The following is a 24,787-nucleotide window of genomic DNA, read 5'->3' as shown; positions in this document are numbered from 1 at the left end:
ACCAGTGCTTTCCAGTGTTCAAAATAGTACAGATGCATTATCTAATTGTAATCCCATATGGATTGTAATTGCAGATGAGAGTGGCAGGCGGTGTAGCTCAAAAGTCTGTGTTAGCTTTTTTGAACATTGCTTGGCTCTAATTAATGCCTTCTTTTTCTGACACTGTGGAAGTTGTGCTACGGAGCAACCTACTTCTAATACAAAATGCAAAGGTTGGCCCAGAAGAGAAATTCCAAAAAGTAATACTTGTATTAGGTCGAACAAAATGCTACAAAATAGTGTGCAAGTTTTCGAGTCCTCCATAACTCATCATCAGGCTTGGTGGTAAACAAAACAAGATTGGGGGAAGAGGAGGGGGGGGGGAATTGGCTGATGTTGGATGAAATCTGAATTTAGTCACAGTCTTAATGTGGAAGGAGAAGGTACCACACATTCCAATGAGGACCTATTTCAAATGTGGAAAACCTTTGGCCCTTCCAATGTTAATGAACTACAACTCCCATCAACCTCAGCAAGCATGGCTAATGACCAGGCATGATGGGATTTATTGTTTAGCAACACCCAGAGCTCCAAATTTTCCCTACACTTGGTATATTTTGTAGGTTTCAGTGGGACTGTTTCCCAGGACAGACATACAATGGTTCATCATCCTGGCAAAAATATAAAATCAAGCTGTTACACCCAGATCTCCATCCTGAGGTGAAACACAAAGGTTCCTTCAATGGGGAAAACAAACAGGAATACAGAGCAGCTATACTGTTTTTAGATTAGCAAAGTTGGGAAGCTGAAACATATTTTAACCGTGCAGTTCCTTTTTCTGATGGGGCCTCATCTTATCTGAAAGTCCCACAATCTGTGCAGATGAGAAGCCTTATCAAGAAGTTAGACGCATAAGATAGATACTGCTTCTACTTCCAAGCAGATGATGTCCTCTGTTGCATGGAATTGGATCCATCTCCAACTGCACATGGGAGTAACTCCCACGGCAACTTTGGCCAGGCATGTTTTTAGGAGCACCAGACATGACAGAACTTTTCATAATCTTACAGAGAATGTCAGAACCCAAAGTCAGCCCTCAGCATCAATTGCACACATGGCAAAAGAGATCATGGAAGTCATTAACACCTATTATTTTGAAAATCAAAATTCTGCATTGAAATATACTCACAGTCAAGAGTGGATTTCATGCTCTTTATTCAGCTCATAGTGGTGATGAGGAATTAATGCTCCCCCAAAATATCTGCTTTATATACATTATTTACACAATGGGCCACACGTGATTGGCTAATTCCAGGATTCTCCTGTAGGCCAATCAGGTTGTGGATTCACTTCTATCTGGAGCTGGATTGGGTGGCTCCTGCCGACCAATCATACTGCTGCATTGTTCTAGGACCAATCAGACTGCTGCATTCTGAATCCTATTGTTCTAGGACCAATCAGACTGCTGCATTTTGGATCCTATTCAACTCAGTACATAACACCCCTCCCTTCTAAGTTCCAGTCCTGCCTGGGAGGTCGCATTCATAGTCCTCAAGGTACGCCGGCCGCCTACGTATGCGTTGCGGCCTGGGGTGTTCCCTGGTCAGGGGTTCTGGTTCTGGCTTGTGTTCCGAGGATGCTGGCTGTGATGGGGCCCTTTGGTCTTGCGCAACCGGCTCGCTCAGTCGTGGCTCTGGTTCCAGTGTCCTTTCGGCCTCACGGGTCCTCTCTGTATTTACTGATTCTGCCTCCCCTGCAGACCCCTCCTGCTCTATGGGCCTCACTGCCCCACTGTTCCCTTGGGACTCCTCTGACCTGTCCTCCTCCTGGTTTCCCCCCAGGAATAGTTGCCGTATCTGGTCGCAGTGGCGGTGCCAGCATTATCTCCCCTCCATTAGCACCTCGTATGACACGGGGCCAGTGACCCTGGTGACTGTGGTGGGTACCCATGCCGGGCCTGCCCCAAAATTCTTTGTGTACATTGGGTCCTGGGCCACGAAGGTCTGGGGTTTCCTGCCTTCCCCCACCACTACCTCATCCTGAGCTATGTCGGGGTGAAGGCGGTCCAGTCTGATTGCGAGACGCCGGCCCATTAGTAGTTCAGCGGGGCTCCGGCCTGTCGTTGAGCTGGGGGCGCTGTGCTGTGCTAGAAGGAATGTGGCAAGGTGGTACTCCCAATCCCCTTGCGTCATGCGGCGGAGGGTGTCCTTGGTGGTCCGCACCATGCGTTCTGCTTGGCCATTGGTGGCAGGGTGGAATGGCACCGAGCGGATGTGGCGGATGGCGTTCTGCGCTGTGAAGGTCTGGAATTCTCCTGACGTAAATGCGGTTCCGTTGTCTGAGACGAGAGTGTCAGGGAGCCCGTGGGTTGCAAACAGCCTGCGTAGTACCCGGATGGCTGCGAATGTGGAAGTGGACGGTACCAGTGCGACTTCCAGCCATTCGGTGTAGGAGTCCACCACTATGAAGAATGTTTTCCCCTGAAATGGGCCAGCAAAGTCCACGTGCAGGCTTGACCATGGTGCTTGGGCAGACTCCCAGGACTGGACTGGGGCCCTTGGGGGATCTGGGCGGGATTCTTGGCAGGCCTGGCAGTGTTTGACCCAGGCTTCTATCTCTCCATCGATCCCCGGCCACCACACATAACTCCTGGCAAGGGCCTTCATTCTCACTACCCCTGGGTGTGTCTCGTGTAGGGCTGTGAGGACCCTTTTGCGGAGGGGCTGGGGAACAACGATCCTGCTTCCCCATAACAGGCACCCCTTGTGGGCCGACAGTTCATGTTTGCGGGTTGTGTAGCCCGCGAATTCTGGCCCGGGGCTGCTGCTGGGCCATCCCCTCCACACCCAGTCCAGGACCATTTCTTGGAACTGTGTGCAACTTCTTGTGCCTGAATGGGGCGGTCGGGAAGCAGCTCCAGGCTCATAACCTCTTGCGCGGGCCCTGGGTCGGGGCCTGTTTCCGGTAGTGGTAGCCTGCTGAGGGCGTCTGCGTGGCCCATCGCCTTTCCAGGGCAGTGAATCAGTGCATACTGGTAGCTGGCAAGGAAAATTGACCACCTGAGGATGCGAGGAGACAGCACTTGGGGAGTCTGCTTTTCGGGGGCAAACAAGCCAAGCAACGGCTTATGGTCAGTCTCCACGGTAAAGGGCCGTACAAGAAATCATGGAATTTTTTTACTCCCTTCACGATTGCCAGACCCTCCTTGTCGGTTTGCGAGTAGTTCCACTCGGTTGCGTCGAGTATCTGGGAAAAGTATGTCACCGGCACCTCTCTTCCATCTGGGAGTTGGTGTCCCAGGACAGCGCCGATGCCGTAGGGCGAGGTGTCGCATGCTAGCACCACCGGCAGCCTCTTGTCTGTGCTGGTCCCGGGGGGGTTACCATGCGGCGTGGTCTGACTCCGGTCCTGGGTCGAGGGTCTGGAGGCTGTCTGTCAAGGGCGAAGCGGGGTCCAAGGCAAGGAGCCGGGCGTGGTCAGGAACTCCGGAAGAGCAGGTCAGGGTGCTGGCAGGAACAGGTTTCCAGCGATGTTGCTCCCGCAACCTGGGACTGGGCTGACTGGCCTTTATCTCCTCTGGGGCCTAGGGCGGTCCCAGCCCACAGGTGACTCACCTCTCCTGGCCTTAAGGCGAGCACTTCTCCTGAGAGAACTTAGTTCCCTCCGCCTCTCTGCCCTGAGCCTCTGCAGCTCAGGAGAGGCTGGAGGGTTACTGGACCCAGAGGCAACCACACCTTCCCCTGACAGGGCTGGGAGAGGAGCACCTGCAGGCAACGGGTCCTCAATCACCCCCAGAGCCAGAGTGGATTCATCTGGTGTCTGCTCCTGAGGATCCGGCATAGGTGAGGGCCCTTCAGATTCAAGCCCCTGCCCTGGCTCAGCCGGCCCTGGAGACGGGGACTCCTGTGCAGGCTGGGATTCTTCAGGTTCAGCCTCTGAATCAGATTCCCAGGCCATCACATCGTCGAAGTGTGCAAGACCGAGTTTGAGACAAGCAAGTCCTTGACTACCTGGAATGCGGCCTCCTGGCGCTGGCCCCATACCCAAGGGGCCCGCTTGTCCAGGAGTCTGTGTAGGGGCTCCGCTACCGCCGCCTTATGGGGAAGGAAGGCATGGTAAAAGTTCAATAGTCCCAAGAAGGCCTGAAGTTCAGTCTTGCCCTTGGGCACTGGGGCATCACAAATGGCCCGTACCTTGTCCCCAGTCAGGTGGACCCCTTCTGCGTCCACCATAAATCCCAGAAGGTCCACCTGAGGCACTCCTAGTAGGCACTTTTCCCGCTTCACCTTCAGACCCGCCGTCTGGAAACAGTGTAGAATGGTGCGGAGGCGGTCCTCAAACTCCTCTGGCATGGGCCTGGCAATCAACACATCATCAAAGAAGGGGGTGACTCCAGGAATCCCTTTAAGGAGAGAGTCCATTAGATTCTGTAATATGCCTGGTGCCACACTGACACCGAATTGCAGCCTCTTTACCTTGAACGCTCCTCTGTGTGTCCCAATTTCCCATCGAAAACCCCCAGAAATTCCTTGCATATGGCGTCCACATCAACTTGTAAGCTAGTGCGGTTCACCCCAGTGACGGCTAGCCCCAGTGGTCCAAACCATGCCAAACCCAGTAAGCTAACGTAGGGGCCCTTGACCACAAGCAAGTCCAGTTGCCATGTCCACCCTCAATATTGCACCCTGCAGGTCCCCACCCCCATTGTGGGGACCTTACATTTCTGGAAGTCCCGGAGGGTGAATGGGGTCGGCCTGAGTTTGGGACCCCCACTAGGGCACAGTTTCCTTAAGGTCCTTGCCGAGATTATGGATAGAGTTGAACCCGTGTCAAGCTCCATGAGGCACGGGGCCCCCTCTATCTGTACCTCTACATAAATTTTCTCTATGTTGGGGTGGGGCAATTGGTATACCTGGCAGTCCGTGATCTCCGTCGAGTTACCTTGGTGCGTTGGGCCCCAGGACCTGGAGCTCTTGGATCGGTCATCTGATGCCTGGCGTCGGTCATCTGATGCCTGGCCAATCAGGTTGCAGATTCACTTCCACCTGGAGCTGGATTGGGTGGCTCCTGCGGACCAATCATACTGCTGCATTGTTCTAGGACCAATCAGACTGCTGCATTCTGAATCCTATTGTTCTAGGACCAATCAGACTGCTGCATTTTGGATCCTATTCACTCAGTACATAACAAGAAGCAAGCCACTCCTAGGTACAAGGGGACTGTAGGAAAATAGGTCATTTCTGAATCTCAAGTTTCAGTGTAATGGGAAAAATTAATAACAGTTATATCCAAAACTTAATTGAAATTACCTCAAACTGGAAATCAAGCTCTGTTCTTTATGCAGATTGCCGCCACTGTTGATAGGTAAAGCACTTTGTGACTGGTGAATATTAAAGATTAAAATTAGCTTATCTTGGCCAAAAGTATGAAAGCTGGTGTGCTGACTCCAGTCTTTCCCCCTTTTTGCAGCTGCTTATACTTCCAAAGCATGCTGCAGTGTTTTTAGATTTTATAGGTCAAGGTGTCTCCCTGCTACATGAACGTTTTGGAAGACAAATTTGACTTAGCTATTAGCCTTTACAATAGTCAACTTCATCGTACAGTGGCAGAGGTCAGTGAAGCAGGTCATTAGTAGCAGTAGCAGGTTCAGATAGAAGCAGTAGTATAATACTTTTATTTAGACCACTTGAAAGTCACAGAAAGTGAGCTATCAGTCAGGTTTCACAGCTCTTCATCAGGCAAGATTTGTATTATTTTTTTAAAAAAAGAGAAAAATGTTGCTGATAGAAGGCATGATGAGAGCCATTATACATGACTGTAATTGCAATTTGCCGTTGAGTGCAGGTCCACCCCACCACCCACATAAAGTGAAGTTGCAGACCCCCCCACACACACCTCCAATTCAGATCCGAATTGCAATGGGGGACTTGGGTTAAAACCTACAACTATACTAGGCTTAAATGCTACATTACACTAGAATTCCAACATTGGTGTTCACAGTTGGGGGGGGGGGGTTGCTTCCCACTGAAAATGTTAAACAACAGATATTTGAAACTGATTCTATTGCTGATCAGGGCACCTTTGTATTCTTTGAGGAATACCAAATTTATTGTCAAGCAATTATAGAAAAGGAGGAAGTCTACCTTTTACCACCTAATGCTGTCACTTTTTCTATGCGTGAAACAAAATGTCTCAAATAGAAGCCAGAGTGGAAAGTAATACAGTGTGGTTGTACATATTGCTTTCCACTTTGGTCTCTACTGACTTTGCTTTTAGTAGATGCACAAGTTATAATCTCCAGTTTCATTAATCTCCCTCCCACTTTTTTATTTTACTCCCTGCTTGATGGAGAATTCCATGAAACTCACAAGGTATCTATTTTTCCTTTCACCTGGTCCTAAAAAGATCATATGCTGCTGTTTTAATTAATTTCTAAATCAAATGTGGCCAACAGCATTTTTGGTGTCTGCTTTAGCTTCCCCAAACAGGTTATCTATAACTAGGTAAATATGGAATAATGTTTTAAAATGTTTTTAGGCAATGTATGTGTTTTGTTTCCTTCGGGGGTTTTTTCTCCATATTTTTCCTTTGAAATATGTCGGACTACTGATGGCACAGTGTGTAATTGTATTGCTGTTGTAAGCCTTTAGATTTAATATTTAGATTTAGCTGAATTTGCAACTAAGAAGTTGGCAATTGTTTTTGTAGACTTTGCTTTAGTCTGTTTCAGTTTCTATGCCAGTCCATTCTTCATAAATGGGAGAGGTGCACTTCTTGGCTCTGTAGCTTTAAAAACTGTAGCTTTTAAAACATGGGTAGGCAAACTAAGGTCCGCAGGCTGATCAGACCCATTTGCCTTCTGGATCCGGCCCGCGGATGGTCCAGGAATTGCCACGTGGATCGCCAGCGCGCACGTTCTTTCCCTCTCCTTCACACGGTGGCGCCTCCTCCTCCTCCTCCCTCCCTCCTCCTGCCTTCTCCCCGCCCTGCCTAGAGGAGGAAGAGGGCTGCGTTTTGTTGGTCCCAGCAGCAGCAGCAGCGCTCAAGCAGCTGCCATTTTATGCAGCCCATCTCCGGAGCCCTTTCGCGCGCTGCTCATCATCCCACCGCCGCCAGCCCCTGCTGCTCGCAAGACACAGGTAAGCAGCTACTGGGGCTTGTGGTGCTCTTGCATCATCCCCCCCCCCCCCGCCAAAATTTAGTCCGGACCCTCACAAGGTCTGAGGGACAGTGGACCGGCCCCCTGCTGAAAAAGTTTACTGACCCCTGTTTTAAAACAATGGGAGTGAGGAACCTAGAGTAGCAGCATAGATACTGTATTTCCTGCCCTATTCATGATGTGGGCCATATTTAGCTGTTTGGCAAGTTATTCCTTATGAATCTGAGCTGCCACCATCCTAATAGCACAATTGAAATCCTATGTCTCCTAGGCTGAGTGTGTTTGCAGTAGGTAGATCTTGGGTTGTTCCAGTGCAACCCCCTCATCTCTGGTGAGCAGTTTAGATGCAGTTTATTTTATTTTAATGTGCTTTCCAAATAACCAGTCACACTTTTTTGTCAATATATTTTAATTAAACGGTGGCTGCAAATCCTATGCATGCTTACTTGGGAGCAGATTGGAACGTCAGAGAATTTTAGTGGAAGTGGAAATTGCCACTATTTCTATCCAAGGTCCAGAACAGAAATCAATCCAGCAAGTACAATCTTTATTCTCCTGCAATGTTCTTGTTTCAATCAATACATAGTATCTTTTTACCTTGTTTTTACATTTCTTTTATATTGAATTGATTGGTGTGGAAATAATTTTGCCATTGATTATGTAAGTTACCGTATTTTTCGCACGATTGGACGCACCGGACCATAGGACGCACCTAGTTTTTTTGGGGGGAAATAAAGGAAAATTTTTTTCCCTTTATTTCCCCCCCAAAAGCAGGTCAGGGAAACCGAACCAGGTCGAGGAACAGCGGGATAGTGGCGCTGCGCCTCCCTGCTGTCCCCCGAGCTTGTGGGGCTGGCTGATGTCTGCCTAGCGCGCGGGGCGCTCTGCTTTAGGGCGTCGCACCCGCCGGGCGGCAGGCTGCTATCCGCAGCTTGGGGAGCCTTGCGGGGAACTGCTGCAGGGCTCCCCACGCTGCGGATGTATGCCTGGCGTGAGAGGCGCTCTGCTTCAGGGCGCCCCCCGCGCCGGGCGGCAGGCTGCTATCCGCAGCGTGGGGAGCCTTGCGGGGAACTCCTGCAAGGCTCTCCACGCAGCGGATGTGTTCCCGAAGCGCCGGGTGCTCTGCTTTCAGGGCGCCTGACGCTCCGGGAAGCAGGCTGCTATCCGCAGCTTGGGGAGCCTTGCGGGGAACTGCTGCAGGGCTCCCCAAGCTGCGGGTGTATGCGTGGCGCGAGGGGCGCTCTGCTTCAGGGCGCCCCACCCGCCGGGCGGCAGGCTGCTATCCGCAGCTTGGGGAGCCTTGCGGGGAACTGCTGCAGGGCTCCCCACGCTGCGGATGTATGCCTGGCGTGAGAGGCGCTCTGCTTCAGGGCGCCCCTCGCGCCGGGCGGCAGGCTGCTATCCGCAGCTTGGGGAGCCTTGCGGGGAACTGCTGCAGGGCTCCCCACGCTGCGGATGTATGCCTGGCGTGAGAGGCGCTCTGCTTCAGGGCGCCTGATGCTCCGGGCGGCAGGCTGCTATCCGCAGCGTGGGGAGCCTTGCGGGGAACTGCTGCAGGGCTCCCCAAGCTGCGGGTGTATGCCTGGCGCGAGGGGCGCTCTGCTTCAGGGCGCCCCACCCGCCGGGCGGCAGGCTGCTATCCGCAGCTTGGGGAGCCTTGCGGGGAACTGCTGCAGGGCTCCCCACGCTGCGGATGTATGCCTGGCGTGAGAGGCGCTCTGCTTCAGGGCGCCTGACGCTCCGGGCGGCAGGCTGCTATCCGCAGCGTGGGGAGCCTTGCGGGGAACTGCTGCAGGGCTCCCCAAGCTGCGGATGTATGCCTGGCGTGAGAGGCGCTCTGCTTCAGGGCGCCCCTCGCGCCGGGCGGCAGGCTGCTATCCGCAGCGTGGGGAGCCTTGCGGGGAACTCCTGCAAGGCTCTCCACGCAGCGGATGTGTTCCCGAAGCGCCGGGTGCTCTGCTTTCAGGGCGCCTGACGCTCCGGGAAGCAGGCTGCTATCCGCAGCTTGGGGAGCCTTGCGGGGAACTGCTGCAGGGCTCCCCAAGCTGCGGGTGTATGCCTGGCGCGAGGGGCGCTCTGCTTCAGGGCGCCCCACCCGCCGGGCGGCAGGCTGCTATCCGCAGCTTGGGGAGCCTTGCGGGGAACTGCTGCAGGGCTCCCCACGCTGCGGATGTATGCCTGGCGTGAGAGGCGCTCTGCTTCAGGGCGCCCCTCGCGCCGGGCGGCAGGCTGCTATCCGCAGCGTGGGGAGCCTTGCGGGGAACTCCTGCAAGGCTCTCCACGCAGCGGATGTGTTCCCGAAGCGCTGGGCGCTCTGCTTTCAGGGCGCCTGACGCTCCGGGAAGCAGGCTGCTATCCGCAGCTTGGGGAGCCTTGCGGGGAACTGCTGCAGGGCTCCCCAAGCTGCGGGTGTATGCCTGGCGCGAGGGGCGCTCTGCTTCAGGGCGCCCCACCCGCCGGGCGGCAGGCTGCTATCCGCAGCTTGGGGAGCCTTGCGGGGAACTGCTGCAGGGCTCCCCAAGCTGCGGGTGTATGCCTGGCGCGAGGGGCGCTCTGCTTCAGGGCGCCCCACCCGCCGGGCGGCAGGCTGCTATCCGCAGCGTGGGGAGCCTTGCGGGGAACTCCTGCAAGGGTCCCCACGCTGTGGATGTGTTCCCGAAGCGCCGGGAGCTCTGCTTTCAGGGCGCCCGACGCTCCGGGAAGCAGGCTGCTATCCGCAGCCTAGACACGGCTAGCGGAGCGCTAATCACGAAGCTTGGGGCGTGCGGAGCTCAGTGCGCCCCAAGCTTCTGGGTGCCGGCAAGGTCTCCGCTAGACGGCTAGCGGAGACCTTGCCGGCGCCCAGAAGCTTGGGGCGCACTGAGCTCCGCACGCCCCAAGCTTCGGGATTAGCGCAGTGGTCCGCTAGCCCTGGGAGAGCCGCGCGACGTCGCGGGGCTCTCCCAGGGCTAGCGGAGACATTGCCGGCACCCAGAAGCTTTGGGCGCGCTGAGCTCCGCACGCCCCAAGCTTCGGGATTAATGCAGCGCTCCGCTAGCGGTGGGAGAGCTGGGTCTCCCACTGCTAGCGGATAGCTTCCTGAAGCCTGGAGAGCGAGAGGGGTCGGTGCGCACCGACCCCTCTCACTCTCCAGGCTTCAGCGAAAGCCTGCATTCGCTCCATAGGACGCACACACATTTTCCCTTGCTTTTTAGGAGAGAAAAAGTGCGTCCTATGGTGCGAAAAATACGGTACGTGAAATAGCAGACCATGAGTCAAATAGCGCAGTATTTTGTGGAAACTGAACTGCAGCAGAATGGAAACTGCATTGATTGTGATGAAGACAGGGTGGAATGGAAATTGTAGCCTTAACACCTAGAGGAACAAGCCCTGTTAAACTCAGTGAGACTTAATACCAAGTAAACATGCAGGGGAATAAGTGTTGCAGCCCTGTTTTGAATTGGAACTTGCAAGACTATTTTGCAGACTATGTACATCTTTATACCATAGAATTAAAGTGGTTTAATAGGCATTCAATGCAACTAAGGAACCCTGGGAGTTGTACTTCCTTAAGTGTTTGAGATCTCTAAGACAGAGTACTTAGCACCCTCATAAACTACAGTTCCAGGAATTCTTTTGAGAAAAGCCAGGACACTTGAGGTGGTATTGTGATAAGAATTTTAAAGTCTTAGATATATAATAAATGTTCATAAATGTACCAACCAAGCACGTACATAGATCAGCACAGGAAGACCGACCTGAAAACCATTTTTGATTCCCAGTGAAACTTGGAAAATTAGAATATCGTGGAAAAGTTCATTTATTTCAGTAATTCAACTTAAAAGGTGAAACTAATATATGAGATAGACATACAAAGTGAGATATGTCAAGCCTTTATTTGTTATAATTGTGATTATTATGGGGTACAGCTGATAATTATTAATTATTATTATTATTATTTATACCCCACCCATCTGGCTGAAGCACAATCATGGGGAAGGCTACTAACCTGACAATTGTGCAGAAAGCCATCATTGAGACCCTCCATAAGGAGGGAAAGCCTCAAAAGGTAATTGCAGAAGAAGTTGGATGTTCCCAAAGTGCTGTATCAAAGCACATTAATGGAAGGGAAAAGTGTGGAAGAAAAAGGTGCACAAGCAGCAGGGATGACCACAGTCTGGAGAGGATTGTCAGGAAAAGACCATTCAAACGTGTTGGGGACTTTCACAAGGAGTGGACTGAGGCTGGAGTTAGAGCATCAAGAGCCACCACACACAGATGGATCCTGGAGATGGGCTTCAAATGTCGTATTCTTCTTGTCAAGCCACTCCTGAACAAGAAACAACGTCAGAAGCGTCTTCCCTGGGCTAAAGAAAAAAAAGAACTGGTCTGTTGCTCAGTGGTCCCAAGTCCTCTTTTCTGATGAGAGCAACTTTTGCATCTCCTTTGGAAACCAAGGACCCAGAGTCTGGAGGAAGAATGGGGAGGCATACAACGCCAGATGCTTGAAGTCCAGTGTGAAGTGTTGATTTGGGGAGCCATGCCATCATGGTCCACTGTGCTTCATTTAAGTCCAGGGTCAATGCAGCCGTCTACCAGGTGATTTTTGTTTTTTTCCGCAGTACATAGGCGCCGACTCCATGGGGCTTGAGGGGGCCCGAGCCCCCTCAAAAATTCGTTTGGGGGGGCTCCGCCCCCCCAATAATCTCCGGCGCCCCTCCAGCAGAGCACCATCGCCGCCCCTCCCCCAGCCCAAAATGCACAGGGAGGGGCGGGCTGCATGCCTCCTGCCCTCCCTCCCGAGCAAAAGCTCCACCCAATTTCCTTTGGAGCTGATTAATAGGCGCAGCACGCTCTCCCCTATTCGCTCACGAGGAGGCGGCGCCACTTTATTTGCATATTCATGAGCTTATTTATTATTCATGAGCTTTCCCGGGCCCCCCCAATATTTTTTATAAGTCCGCGTCCCTGCCGCAGTACCCACGTCTCCAACCTCGCTCACTCTCGGGGCTCTAACAGAGCTTACCGGGAAGCGAGGGAGTCGCAATGGGTACTTGCCGGAACACCAGGTCCTCAGAACGCTCGATCTGAGGTTTTTAATGGGGTACTGCAATGCTCTTGCAGTCACCCCCAGCCTCAGTGTGCAGAGCTCTTTCAGCTGAGAGTTCGTCCGCCATAAAAGGGCGACCAACCAGGAAGTCGTCTACCAGGAGATTTTGGAGCACTTCATGCTTCATTCCGCAGACGAGCTTTATGGGGATGCTGACTTCCTTTTCCAGCAGGACTCTTCGGCACCTGCCCACACTACCAAAAGTACCAAAACCTGGTTCAATGCCCATGGGATTAATGTGCTTGATTGGCCAGCAAACTTGCCTGACCTGAACCCCATAGAGAATCTATGGGGCATTGCCAAGAGAAAGATGAGAGACATGAGACCGAGCAATGCGAAAAAGCTGAAGGCTGCTATTGAAGCATCCTGGTCTTATAATAATAGTAATAGTAATAGTAATAGTAATAGTAATAGTAATAGTAATAGTAATAGTAATAATAGTAGTAATAGTAGTAATAGTAATAATAATAATAATAATAATAATAATAATAATAATAATAATAATAATAATGTATTATTTAAACCCCGCCCATCTGGCTGAGTTTCCCCAGCCACTCTGGGAGGCTCCCAATCAAATGTTAAAAACAATACAGCATTAAATATTAAAAACTTCCCTAAACAGGGCTGCCTTCAGATGTCTTTTAAAAAGAAGATAGCTGCTTATTTCCACAGGGTGGGCGCCACTACCGAGAAGGCCCTCTGTCTGGTTCCCTGTAACCTCACTTCTCGCAATGAGGGAACCGCCAGAAGGCCCTCGGCGCTGGATCTCAGTGTCCGGGCTGAACGATGGATGTGGAGACGCTCCTTCAGGTATACAGGACCGAGGCCGTTTAGGGCTTTAAAGGTCAGCACCAACACTTTGAATTGTGCTCAGAAACGTACTGGGATCCAATGCAGATCTCTCAGGACCGGTGTTATGTGGTCCCGGCGGCCACTCCCAGTCACCAGTCTAGCTGCCGCATTCTGGATTAATTGCAGTTTCTGGGTCACTTTCAAAGGTAGCCCCATGTAGATAAAGGTAGCCTTCAAAGGTAGCCCCACGCGCATTGCAGTAGTCCAAGCAGGAGAAAACTAGAGCATGCACCACTCTGGCGAGACAGTCTGCGGGCAGGTAGGGTCTTAGCCTGCGTACCAGGTGGAGCTGGTAGACAGCTGCCCTGGACACAGAATTAACCTGCGCCTCCATGGACAGCTGTGAGTCCAAAATGACTCCCAGGCTGTGCAGCTGGTCCTTCAGGGGCACAGTTACCCAATATAGACCAGGGAATCCTCCACACCCGCCCGCCCCCTGTCCCCCCAAAACAGTATTTCTGTCTTGTCAGGATTCAACCTCAATCTGTTAGCCGCCATCTATCCTCCAACCGCCTCCAGGCACTCACACAGGACCTTCACCGCCTTCACTGGTTCTGATTTAAAGAAGAGGTAGAGCTGGGTGTCATCTGCATACTGATGAACACCCAGCCCAAACCCCCTGATGATCTATCCCAGCAGCTTCATATACGGTAGATATTAAAAAGCATGGGGGAGAGGATGGAACCCTGAGGCATCCCACAAGTGAGAGCCCAGGAGTCTGAACACTCATGATGAGGCCTGAATCCCATGATGAGGCCTGAATCCCGATTGGAAGGCTTCCAAATGGTGCGCATCCTCCAAGCATGCTTGGAGTTGTTCAGCAACCACCCGCTCAATCACCTTGCCTAAGAATGGTAGATTTGAGACTGGGTGATAGTTGGCCATATTAGCCGGGTCTAAAGAAGTTTTTTAAGAAGCAATTTAATGACCGCCTCTTTCAGCGGGTCTGGGAAGGCTCCCTCACAGAGGGAAGCATTCACCACCCCGCAGAGCCCACCCCCCAGCCGCATCCTCGGAGGTAACAGATTGGAATTGATCCCATGTAACAAGACTAGACAGAACTCTAGCACTCTCCCGCCCTGGCCCTGCTCCCACGGTGGAGTCTACCTCCTGAATCTGAGCGACTATCTGCAAAAAACTTTGCAAAAGTATTGCAGGAGATCTTGGAGTCCCTGGTGGTGCAGGTGGTTCCGATAGATTGCGAACCACCTGAAAAAGTCTCCTGCTGTTGTTTTCTGCAGATGCAATAGAGGTGGCAAAGAAGGTCCTCTTCGCCGTCGCCACTTGGTAGGCTCGACGTTGAGCTCTAGCCCGTGTCCGGTCTGATTCAGAATGAGTTTTCCGCCACCGGCGCTCTAGCCGTCTCAGTGATTGTTTCATGGCCCTCAGATCTGTGGAAAACCACGGGGCTGTCCGGGCTCCATGCAATCGGAGAGGGCGCTTCGGAGGCAGACAGTCAATAGCCCTGGTTAACTCCGCATTCCAGCAGGCCACCAGGGAATCAGCTAAAAGGCCATCAACTTAGGATAAAACATCTCCTACCGCTCTCTGGAAGCTAATTGGATCCATTAAGTAGTGGGGGCGGACCATCCAAATCGGTCCCACCTCCCTGCAGAGGGGAAGGGTCGCGGAGAAGTCCAGTTGCACCAGGAAGTGATCTGACCATGGCACTTCTTTTGTGTTTTTTTTTTTAAGTAATATTTATTTAGAGTTTCAAATAATACAAAAAAGAAAAAGAAAAAGAACAAGAAAAAAAGAAAAAAATTCATCCTTTACAATCTCGTTTTCAATAACTTTTCCCCGCAACTTCCCCTCACCTCCCCTTCTTGTATTCCATGTCCAAATATTTATCCAACAAGTTCTTATCCCTAAATTTTTAACCTTAATTTGTTATTATATTTATTATATTATATTTTTAACCTTGATTTGTTATTATATTTAATTCAATTTATATATCAACTTTTAATTTATATGCCTCAATCATTTATATTTGAAAGCTTTTCCTAAGGTCGACCCAGTTTCCCTTCCACAAATTCCCCATTCTTGTACTAATAACAACACAAAATTAAAAAAAGAATAGAAAAAATCAAACACCCTTTGGATTTCCAAACCCCACCCTCCCTTCCCCGGTTTCGATCCCGGAACCATTGTCCATTAGTCCATCTACTATCAGCCTGGCAACCTCACATCCGAGGCCCTTAAGTCTCTCTCAATCCCTCTCTGCCGGTTTCTTTGAAAGTCCCTTATATTTAACACCAAGTCTCGGAGGGGCACTATCTCTATAATGTCCATGTTCCTTCCAGCCAGACCTCCATGTTTAAAGGTGGAGCTCAAATCTTGTTTCTTAATCCTTTTAGGTCCAAATGTCCCAAGAGCTCCAGCTTCCACCTTGATCAAATTTATAGTCCATAGATCTTCAGATCCCCACAAAAGGAGATCTTTCCATTCCTCATTTCTAAGTTCAAACCAAATTTTCCTCATCCAGTCCTTATTTTCTTTTATATCCATCTTGACAGGCCTCCGGCTCTCATTTGCCTTCTGCAGCATTGCAGCCCCTCCTTTCTGCTCCTCCTGTTCAGCGTATATTTCTTCCTCCACTTCCTCAATTTTCTCTAGTTTCTTTTCTTGTTCAGCTGCCTGGGTTTTGTACATCAAGTCCTTTTCCAGCTCAGTAGATACATTTGCTGTTGACTATTATTATAAATAGGGACGCGGGTGGCGCTGTGGGTAAAACCTCAGTGCCTAGGACTTGCCGATCGCATGGTCGGCGGTTCGAATCCCCGCGGCGGGGTGAGCTCCCGTTGTTTGGTCCCAGCTCCTGCCAACCTAGCAGTTTGAAAGCACCTTTGGGTGCAAGTAGATAAATAGGGACCGCTTACCAGCGGGAAGGTAAACTGTGTTCCGTGTGCTGCGCTGGCTTGCCAGATGCAGCTTGTCACGCTGGCCATGTGACCCGCAAGTGTCTGCGGACAGCGCTGGCTCCCGGCCTATAGAGTGAGATGAGCGCACAACCCTAGAGTCTGGCAAGACTGGCCCGTACGGGCAGGGGTACCTTACCTTTACCTTTATTATTATAAATGTTATTTTTCCACAGCGAAAAACAGGTTGAAATATTACTGTTGTTTAGGGCAGAGGTAAAAGCACAGGGGGAGGGGGAGGGCTGGGGAGGAGGAAGAAAGAGCAGTTTATTAAGGGGCTGGCCACAACGTCAGAAAAAATCCTCTGCAGAAATGCCGGGAAAAAACCTATAGAAACCTGGGGGGAGGGAGAGGGCAGGGCTAGGCGAAGCCCTTCAACAAAATACCATTTAAAGGGAAAGAAAGGCTGGTGGTTTAAACGCACAGAGCCGGCAATAAGACTTTGCCTCAATTGACCACACACACACACACACACACTAGCAGAAGGAAAATCGCTACGCTCTCACTGCTCTGCTAAAGCCACGGCGGAGGGGAGGGGGAGAAGGGGTAGAAGCAAGCGTTTTTAAAATTACGGACACAGGAAGGGAGGGGGAGAAGGGGGAGAAGCAAGTGTTTTTACAATGACAGGCGAACACGTGGGTGCAGAAACCAACGCACGGCGTGCGCCTGAATAAAATTAGGAAGGTAAATTTGCCGGCTGGCAGGGGCTTTATTTAATGCGCTTCCGCTCCCTGCTTTAAAACTCAAAAGACAATTAGCAGCGATTTTCCACCAGCACCCCCTCAACAAGCACAGTGGTGTCCAAAACACACACGCGCACGCACGCTCACACACACAGATTGCCGCCCCTCAAATCGCAGGGGCGCCGGGACACGCACTCACCCACACACACACACACACACAGAGTGTCGGATCAGAAGTCGGAGGAGAGCTGAGAAAGCGCTGATAGAGAAAAGCCGGAGGGGCGCTGTGTGAAAGAAGGGGAAGCAGGGAAGCAAAAATCGGAGGCTGCGACAAGCCGCTCCAAGGAGCGCCACTCACAACTATGCAAGGATACAGACGGGGGGGGGGGGGGGTGACAAAAAGGGGGGGGTGTCCAAAGCAGTAACACGAGGGATACGGCGGGGAGGCAGTCAAGCGAAAACTGCCTGCAGCTTTTTACTGTGCGCTGCTGCTTCAACGTTCGGACCACAGTTTGAAAGGGAAAACAGTCGCGGTCCTGCTCCCAGAACACACACACCGCGACCCAACCCCACGGAAGGAATTACTGGTAATTACTGGGAGCAAGAGAAAGGAAGAAAAGTGGCCAGCGCACACAACAAGCGAATTAAGGCAAACTTCCCTGGTCAAGGTCCTCTTCCTTGGATCCACGTGGTCGCCTCCCCACAGCTGAGCACACGGAAGAGAAGGACGGTCTTGACTCGCGACGGGACGACGAAGAGTGAGGCCGAGGAGGGGCTGGCGCCGCAGCATTTAGGCTGCTGTACACGCCCCCTCGGAGGCACCTGTTTGGGTGCCTGCCAATGGGCGTGGGCACCAGCCAGGCGGAGCTCGGCTCCCGCCCACAACCACTCCCCTCTCTTCCAGGAGGAGAGTCCTTCTTTCCAGGTGTCGGGAATTTCTCTTTCTTTCAAGATGTTGTTCATCACTTCTCTTAATGGCCCAAGTAGGATGTGTCTCATCTCCTTGTAATATCTTGCCGTCAGTCCATCTGGTCCTGGTGTTTTCCCTATTTTCAACTCCTTTATTGCGTCGATAATCTCCTCGATGTCAATTGGGTTATTCAGTTTGTCTTTTCTATCAGTCGGGATCTTCTGCACCTCTTTTTTCTTTAAAAACTCTCCAATTTTTTTAATATTACTCTTCTCCTTTTTTATATATAATTTTCTATAAAAGTCCACAAATCCTCTTCTGATATCTTTCAGATTGTCTATTTCCTTTCCCTCTATGATAATTCTGTTAACTGTTTTCTGTTCTTTCCTTTTCTTAATCTGCCAAGCCAGCCATTTCCCTGATTTGTTTGCAAATTCAAAGTTTTTTTGTTTCATTCTCTTTAAATTCCATTCTACTTCTTTATTAATTATCATTGCAAATTGTGATTGTAAAATCTTTATATTTTGATTTATTTTCGAACTATTTGGCCTATTAATTATTTGTTTCTCATTTTCCATTATCTGTTTTAAGATCTCTTTCTTCCCTTTCTCTCTGGACTTATTCTTAATCGAATTCTGTTGAATGAAGAAACCCCTCATCACGGCTTTACTGGCATACCATACTCATTTTTGTACCTTTGTTGCAATTATTTACGAAATAATCTGATAACTTTTTTTGGGCTTTCTCCACAATTTTTTGATCATCAAGAAGGTATTCATTTAATCTCCACCTAAAGGACTTTCCCTCATATCCTTTCATTACAAACTTTATTGCATTGTGATCCGAAAGTACCATTGGTTGTATTTCAATCTCCATAGTTCTTGACGTTAGTTCATTAGATATCCACACCTGATCGACTCTTGACATTGATTGATTTGGTTCTGATTGAAATGTGAATTGTTTTTCTAATGGGTGTCTTAGTCTCCAAATGTCTATTAAGTTACAATTATCCGTCAAAGAGAAAAATGTTTTTGGTAATTTCCCTTCCCTGGTCATCCCTTTTGCTCTCATCCTATCCATTTCCATTGAAACCACTCCATTCATGTCACCCATTATTATAATCTTTTGGTCCATATACTCAAACAATTTTTCTTCTAAATTCTTATAAAAATCAGTCTTGTTTCCATTTGGTGCATAGATCCCGACTATTATTAATTTTTCTCCCTGCCATATGATCTGAACTGCTATAATTCTTCCTTCTTCATCTTTAAATATTTGCTGAGCTTCAATTTTATTTTTTACATACATTACTACCCCTCTCTTCTTACTTTTGTCTGATGAAATAAATTCATTTCCTAGTCTTTTATTGATTAAAATTTTTCTATGTTTCCTTGCCACATGTGTTTCTTGTAAACAAATAATATCCAAATTCTTCTTTTTTAAATATTGTCCAATTTTATTGCGTTTATTTTTCTCGTTTATCCTATGAATATTCCATGTCCATAATTTCAACTCCATTTTGACCTCTTTTTTTAAAAAAAATATTATTAAAGTCTATAACCTTTCTTCTTCTTCTTCGTCTTCATCTTCGTCTTCGTCTTCACTTTTTCCAGCCTCCCCTTCTTCTCCTTCTGGTTCCCCTATTCCAGCGGCTGCTCCAGCCCCTACCCCCGCTTATGCTCCCCTCATCTCCCCCTCCACTCTCTCCAACTCCTTGTATCTTCTCATAAATTTCAGAGTTTCCTCCGGACTTGTATGTTTGTGTTTCTTTCCTTTATAAAAAAAGGAAATCCCCTCCAGGAATTCCCATTTAAATTCAATCTGATTCTTCCTCAATATTTGCACCATTTGTTTATAAGGATCTCTTCGTTTCAACAAGCGAATTGGGATGTCTTTAAAAATAATTATATAATTTCCACCAATGCTCTGTCTCTTTTCTCTGTTCTTCTGCAAAATCATATTTCTCATTTCTCTGTCTTTAAAATTTATTAAACAATCTCCTGGAAATTTCTTTGCTTTGGTGGTTCTAGTCTTTATTCAAAATGCATTTTGTACCATGTTTGCTACTTCTTCTGTTGGAACCTCTAACCATTGTGCAATCTCCAAAATCAGTTTCTCCCTATTATTTTCCCCTTGAACCTCGGGCACCGCCCTCAATCTCAGATTAACTTCTCTTTGCCTTAATTCATTCATGGCAAGTGCATCCAAGACCTCTTCCTGTGTTTTATTAATTTCTGACATCCCCACTTTAATTTTTTATTCCTCTTTTTTCACCTCCCTCACTTCTAATTTAGTTCTTTTCATTCCTTCTTCCAAACTTTGTGTCCTTTTCGAAACCTCTTTAATTTGTCCCTTTAGTTCATTATCAGTCATATCCATTTTTTTATCCATCTGTTCTAATTTTGCCTCAATATTTTTCTCACTTTGTTTTATATCCTTATTAAGTTCAGCCAGCATTTTCACTATATCTCCTTTCAGTTCTGTCTCCTGCTTTGAACCCCTTCTGTCCCCTGGTGTCGCACCCTCACTTGCCTTTTTTTGTGTATGAGACATTTTTAATACCAATACCTATTCACTTAAGTTCTGATATGTTCAACAAAAGTCCAATAAAATCAACTTTTAATAATTGTTCTGCCACTTGTTTGGCCACTTCCCAATCAGCACACATAAATTTAAACTCCAGACCAAGTTATTATTCCTTACTCATAACTTTGTCAAGGGGTTCCAAATTTACCCTATTAAATTCTTCTTGCCACTTGGTTGGCTATTCCATCAAATGAATATACAAAAAATAAAAGTTTCTGCCACTTGCTTAGCTACTCCTTTAAAATACGAGGCAAAACCAAATTCCGTCTTTTAAAGCCTTTTAAAAACACTTTTCTTTGTCCACCTTAATTCCACCAGCTCCAAAGAGATAGAGAAGCGAGGAAAGGAAAACAAAGGAGCAAACACAGGTTTTTTTCACTCCCTCCACCTCGCCAAAAGTCACAAGCTTCCACCTCAGACAACAAAGGGGAGGAAAAAAAAGGAGGGGGCAGTTTCTATCGTTCCGTACCTTCAGCGATATTATTCTCAGTCTTTAAAGAAACAGTCTACAATAAAGAATCCTGAAGCAAATGTTTCTTTCCTTCGCCTATATCTTGTGCCAGAAAGGTCTTTCACATTTTAAAACGTTCAAAATAAATAAGCAAGTAGTCACTACGCAGGTTTTTTTAAATCGAAAGTAAAAAGTTCTGAAAGGTCCTTCCCCCCGATCTCCTCAAGTTTACCAAAGCGACTCCAAATTTCTAAATATCAACACCACCTTCCAATTTACACCCTCTCAATTCTTCTTGTTAAGCATATGTTCAAATTTAATTTAAAACAAAATAAAAGCCGTTTGCAGAGACTCACGGAATCCTCTTTTATGCTCTGTGAATACTTCTTCCTTATATAACCGATTTCAGATGAAGCCAACCTCCTTTTTACTCTTCATCCATTCCAAATCTTTCCAGCTGCCAAATTCGATAGTTATTGCAATTTTAGATCCAGATTTCTTATTGTTTGAGAATCGATCACTTCATCGTGCAAGCCTGGGGCTGCGCTTTTCGGAGAGTAGCAATGGCTTCCCGTAGCGCCTGCTTCTCCACCTCGCCATTCTCTTCACCCTTTTTCAGGGCTACCTGACGGCCGGGTGTTCAGCTAATGGCTTTGCCAGGATCCTGAACCCCTGGATTATCCTCCAGGGCGTTCTGGGGGGCTGCGGCGCCCTTGCAGCACCCCCTTTCCTCTCCCAAAACTTGGATTCCTCCTTACGAGTAAAATCCCTCTTGCGCTCGCTCCGTGATCGACCGGAAGCCGTAAGCAATTATTCCAATGTACAGTGGTACCTCCGGTTACATACTGTCAGGGAACTGCCAGTGACTGAGACAGTCGCGTTGTAAGGGCTGTCAAACCAGGGAAAGGTTTAGCTATACAACCAGCTTGGAGCAGTTTGGAATTTACGCACAAGCAACCCCAATTCCCATTACAGCAATCCATCAGTCCTCTAAGTTGCTTGTGCGCAGAGCAGCAGGGGCAGCATCATGAGTCAAACCGGAGGAGCAGGCGCCGGAGAGGAGGCCAGGGGAGGACCAACTCTGGAGGAGAGAAACAGAGATTTGGAGCAGCAACTGGCCCTACTAGCGGCGCGGCTGGATGAAAGGCGGACTCAGGATGCCCAGGGGAAGCCCACCCCCATCGCAAGGAAGGTACCGGGACTAGTGCAGAAGTTTGGGGGCAATCCCAGAGATTATAACGCATTTAAGACAGAAGTGCAGTACACGCTGGACCTGCAGTATGATGACTTTGTAGACGATGGGGGGAGAGTCACTTTTGTGGTAGGGCATCTGGAAGGGGGTGCTAGAGATTGGATCAGACCCTTAATGGCATCGGAGAATGCTGCCTTGAAGGATTTGAGAAAATTTTTTAGCGCCATGGACCATATGTTCTCGAGTGATGTGGAGCAGAGCGTGACGCGCAAAGAACTGATGGGGTGCAAACAAGGGAACCAATCAGTGAGAGAGTACTGGTCGCGATTTGCGATGCTTATCCACAAACTTGGTTGGGAACTGGGTTCAGAACCAGTGCAAATGTTATTTGAGGAAGGCTTATCCCCTTGGGTAAAAGATGAACTTTCCCGCTCGCCCCGCCCGCAATCGATGGACCAGCTGACCAAAACGGCGCTTGCTGTGGGAGTACGCCAAGAGGTGCGCGCTCTAGAAAGGCGGGAAGGGAGAGCAGAGCGTTGGCATGACAACCGCATTCCAGACGTGCCGGAGCAACCTGCGCCGCCCGCGGAACCAATGGAGATTGGAGGAGTGCGCGTGCGCGGGGTTTCAAACTCCAGCGAGGTTCACAAAAAGGAGGGGAAAACGACTAAGAAGTGTTTTCTCTGCCAGCAGCCGGGACATTTTGCCAGAGTCTGCCCTCAGAAAAAGGCGTGGCAAGGAATGGTGGGGGCAGCTGAGGAGAGAGATAAGGAGCAGGGAAACGGCAATGCTTGGCTGCAGGAGAGCGGGCACAGCAGCCAGGCGAGCAACCAGTAAAAGTGCCCAAACCAGACCCTCCCCGAGCAGCCATAGCCATAGAGGTGGTACTAGAACTCCCTAACGGACACCCAATTAAGGTGAAGGCATTGCTGGATTCAGGCAGCTCTTGCAACTTCTTTAGCAGGGATTTTGCACTAGAACACCAGCTCCACGTGGTGCCTCTAGAACACCCCTTGCAAGTAACGACCATTGATGGGAGAGAACTCCTGGGGGGGGGAGTGACCCACCAGACCCCTCCCATGAAAATGAGGGTCTCCAGACACACTGAGACAATTGCCTTTCACGTTGCCACACTAGCAGGGCCACCAATCATACTGGGAATGAGTTGGCTGGCACTGCACGATCCAGTAGTGGGATGGCACCAGCGGACAGTCACCTTTGGGTCAGCTCACTGCGTAGAGCACTGCCATGGGGGGGGGGGAACCCCGAGGATGGCAGTAGCCAGGGTGGCAGGGATGGCGGTAGGAGAAAAGGGGAGAGTACCACCTCAGTACGCAGACCTGGAAGAAGTCTTCAGTGAGAAGGAGGCGGATAGACTACCCCCTCACAGGCCCTTTGACTGTCAGATCAACCTACTCCCAGGGGCTCAGCTGCCAGTGGGTAAGCTGTACGCCATGTCGGACAGGGAGATGCAGGAGTTGCGGAAGTTTATTGACAAGAACCTGAAAAGGGGTTTCATACGAGAATCAAGGGCGGTGGGGGGCAGTCCAGTGTTCTTTGTGGACAAGAGAGACTCTAAAGAGCCCAGATTGGTCGTAGATTACAGGGGGTTAAACCTTGTGTCGGAACCAGTGACCTTCCCAATGCCCAGAACTGATGACATTTTGGCCAGGGTAAGGAAAGGGAAGGTCTTTACCAAGCTGGATCTTCGGGGGGCGTACAATTTGATAAGGATGAGGGAGGGAGATGAATGGAAAACCACCATGTTCACCCCTCTGGGGGCCTTTGAGTATTTAGTTATGCCCTTCGGATTACAATCAGGCTCGAGCTGCTTTCAAGCTTTCATGCACCATGTGCTGGGGTCCCTGCTGTACAGGAATTGCGTGGCTTTCCTAGACGACGTGCTAATCTACTCGGAGAACGAGGAGCAGCATGTTAAGGACGTCAGGGAAGTGCTGAAAAGGCTGCAGGAACACCAGTTGTGGGTCAAACTGGAGAAATGCCAATTCCACACCCGAGAGGTTGAGTTCCTGGGTTACAGGTTGTCGGACAAAGGCTTAGCCATGGACCCAGGCAAGGTGCAGGCGGTGCTAGAATGGAAGACTCCCAAGAACCGGAAGGACGTGCAGAGGTTCCTGGGGTTTGGAAACTTCTATAGGAAGTTTATCAAGAACTTTGCCCACTTAACGGCACCCATAACCGATTGTCTCAGCAGCAAGAAGAAGTTTGAATGGACGGAAGAGGCTCAGCAGTCCTTTGAAGAGCTAAAGAGGGCGTTCGCTTCGGACGAGCAGCTCTTACACGTGGATCTGCAGAAGCCTATGAGGCTGGAGACAGACGCGTCAGACAGAGCGGTGGGAGCCGTACTGCTCCAGCCGGGAAAAGGGTCAGAGTGGAAGCCGTGCGCCTTTTTTTCCAAGGAAGCTGAACAAGTCAGAACAGAACTACACGGTGTATGACCGGGAACTGCTTGCAATTCATGAAGCCTTTCACCGCTGGAGGCATTTTCTATAGGCGCGCAGCACAAGATCCAGGTGTGCACGGACCATAAGAACCTGGAATATTGAAGGACTGCACGAGTCCTCAACCAAAGACAGGTGCGATGGGCACAGGAGTTTTCCAAGTTCTTTTTTGAGATTCGGTACGTGCCGGGGAAGGAGAACGTCAGAGTAGACGCCCTCTCCCGTAAACCGGAGTACTTGGAAGGAGAGGGAGCGCCGGAAGTACGACATGTCATACCCGAGGACCGATGGGTGTGTGGGGGAGTGTTGGTAGGGAGACAAGAACTAGCCGGGTTGACGAGGAATGACGAGTACGCCCAAACTAAAATCAGGGAGATCCGAGACGCAGAAGAAAATCAGGGGGATTTTGCGGAAAAGGTTGGGGCTCTGTACTATAAGGGAGCATTATACATACCCGAAGGGGACTTGAGGAGAAGAATACTCAAACAACTACATGACAACCCCAC

At 49.6% G+C, this 24,787-nt stretch overlaps 1 protein-coding gene across 1 annotated transcript in view; it reads left to right on the top strand.

Moving 5' to 3' along the window:
• The window catches only part of LOC144326318 (uncharacterized), a 52,022-nt gene extending 27,973 nt beyond the window's left edge, over positions 1-24,049 (top strand). Inside the window, exons 3-4 of the mRNA XM_077922865.1 lie at positions 21,247-21,429; positions 24,035-24,049. Of these exons, the coding sequence (XP_077778991.1) occupies positions 21,247-21,429; positions 24,035-24,049 (198 nt within the window). The remainder of the gene's footprint in view (positions 1-21,246; positions 21,430-24,034) is intronic.
• Positions 24,050-24,787: the final 738 nt, after the last annotated feature.

The sequence above is a fragment of the Podarcis muralis genome, chromosome W, assembly GCF_964188315.1.
Source record: "Podarcis muralis chromosome W, rPodMur119.hap1.1, whole genome shotgun sequence".
Taxonomy (NCBI): domain Eukaryota; kingdom Metazoa; phylum Chordata; class Lepidosauria; order Squamata; family Lacertidae; genus Podarcis; species Podarcis muralis.
The sequence above is the reverse complement of the archived record's forward strand: the minus strand, read 5'-3'. Positions and strand labels throughout refer to the sequence as shown.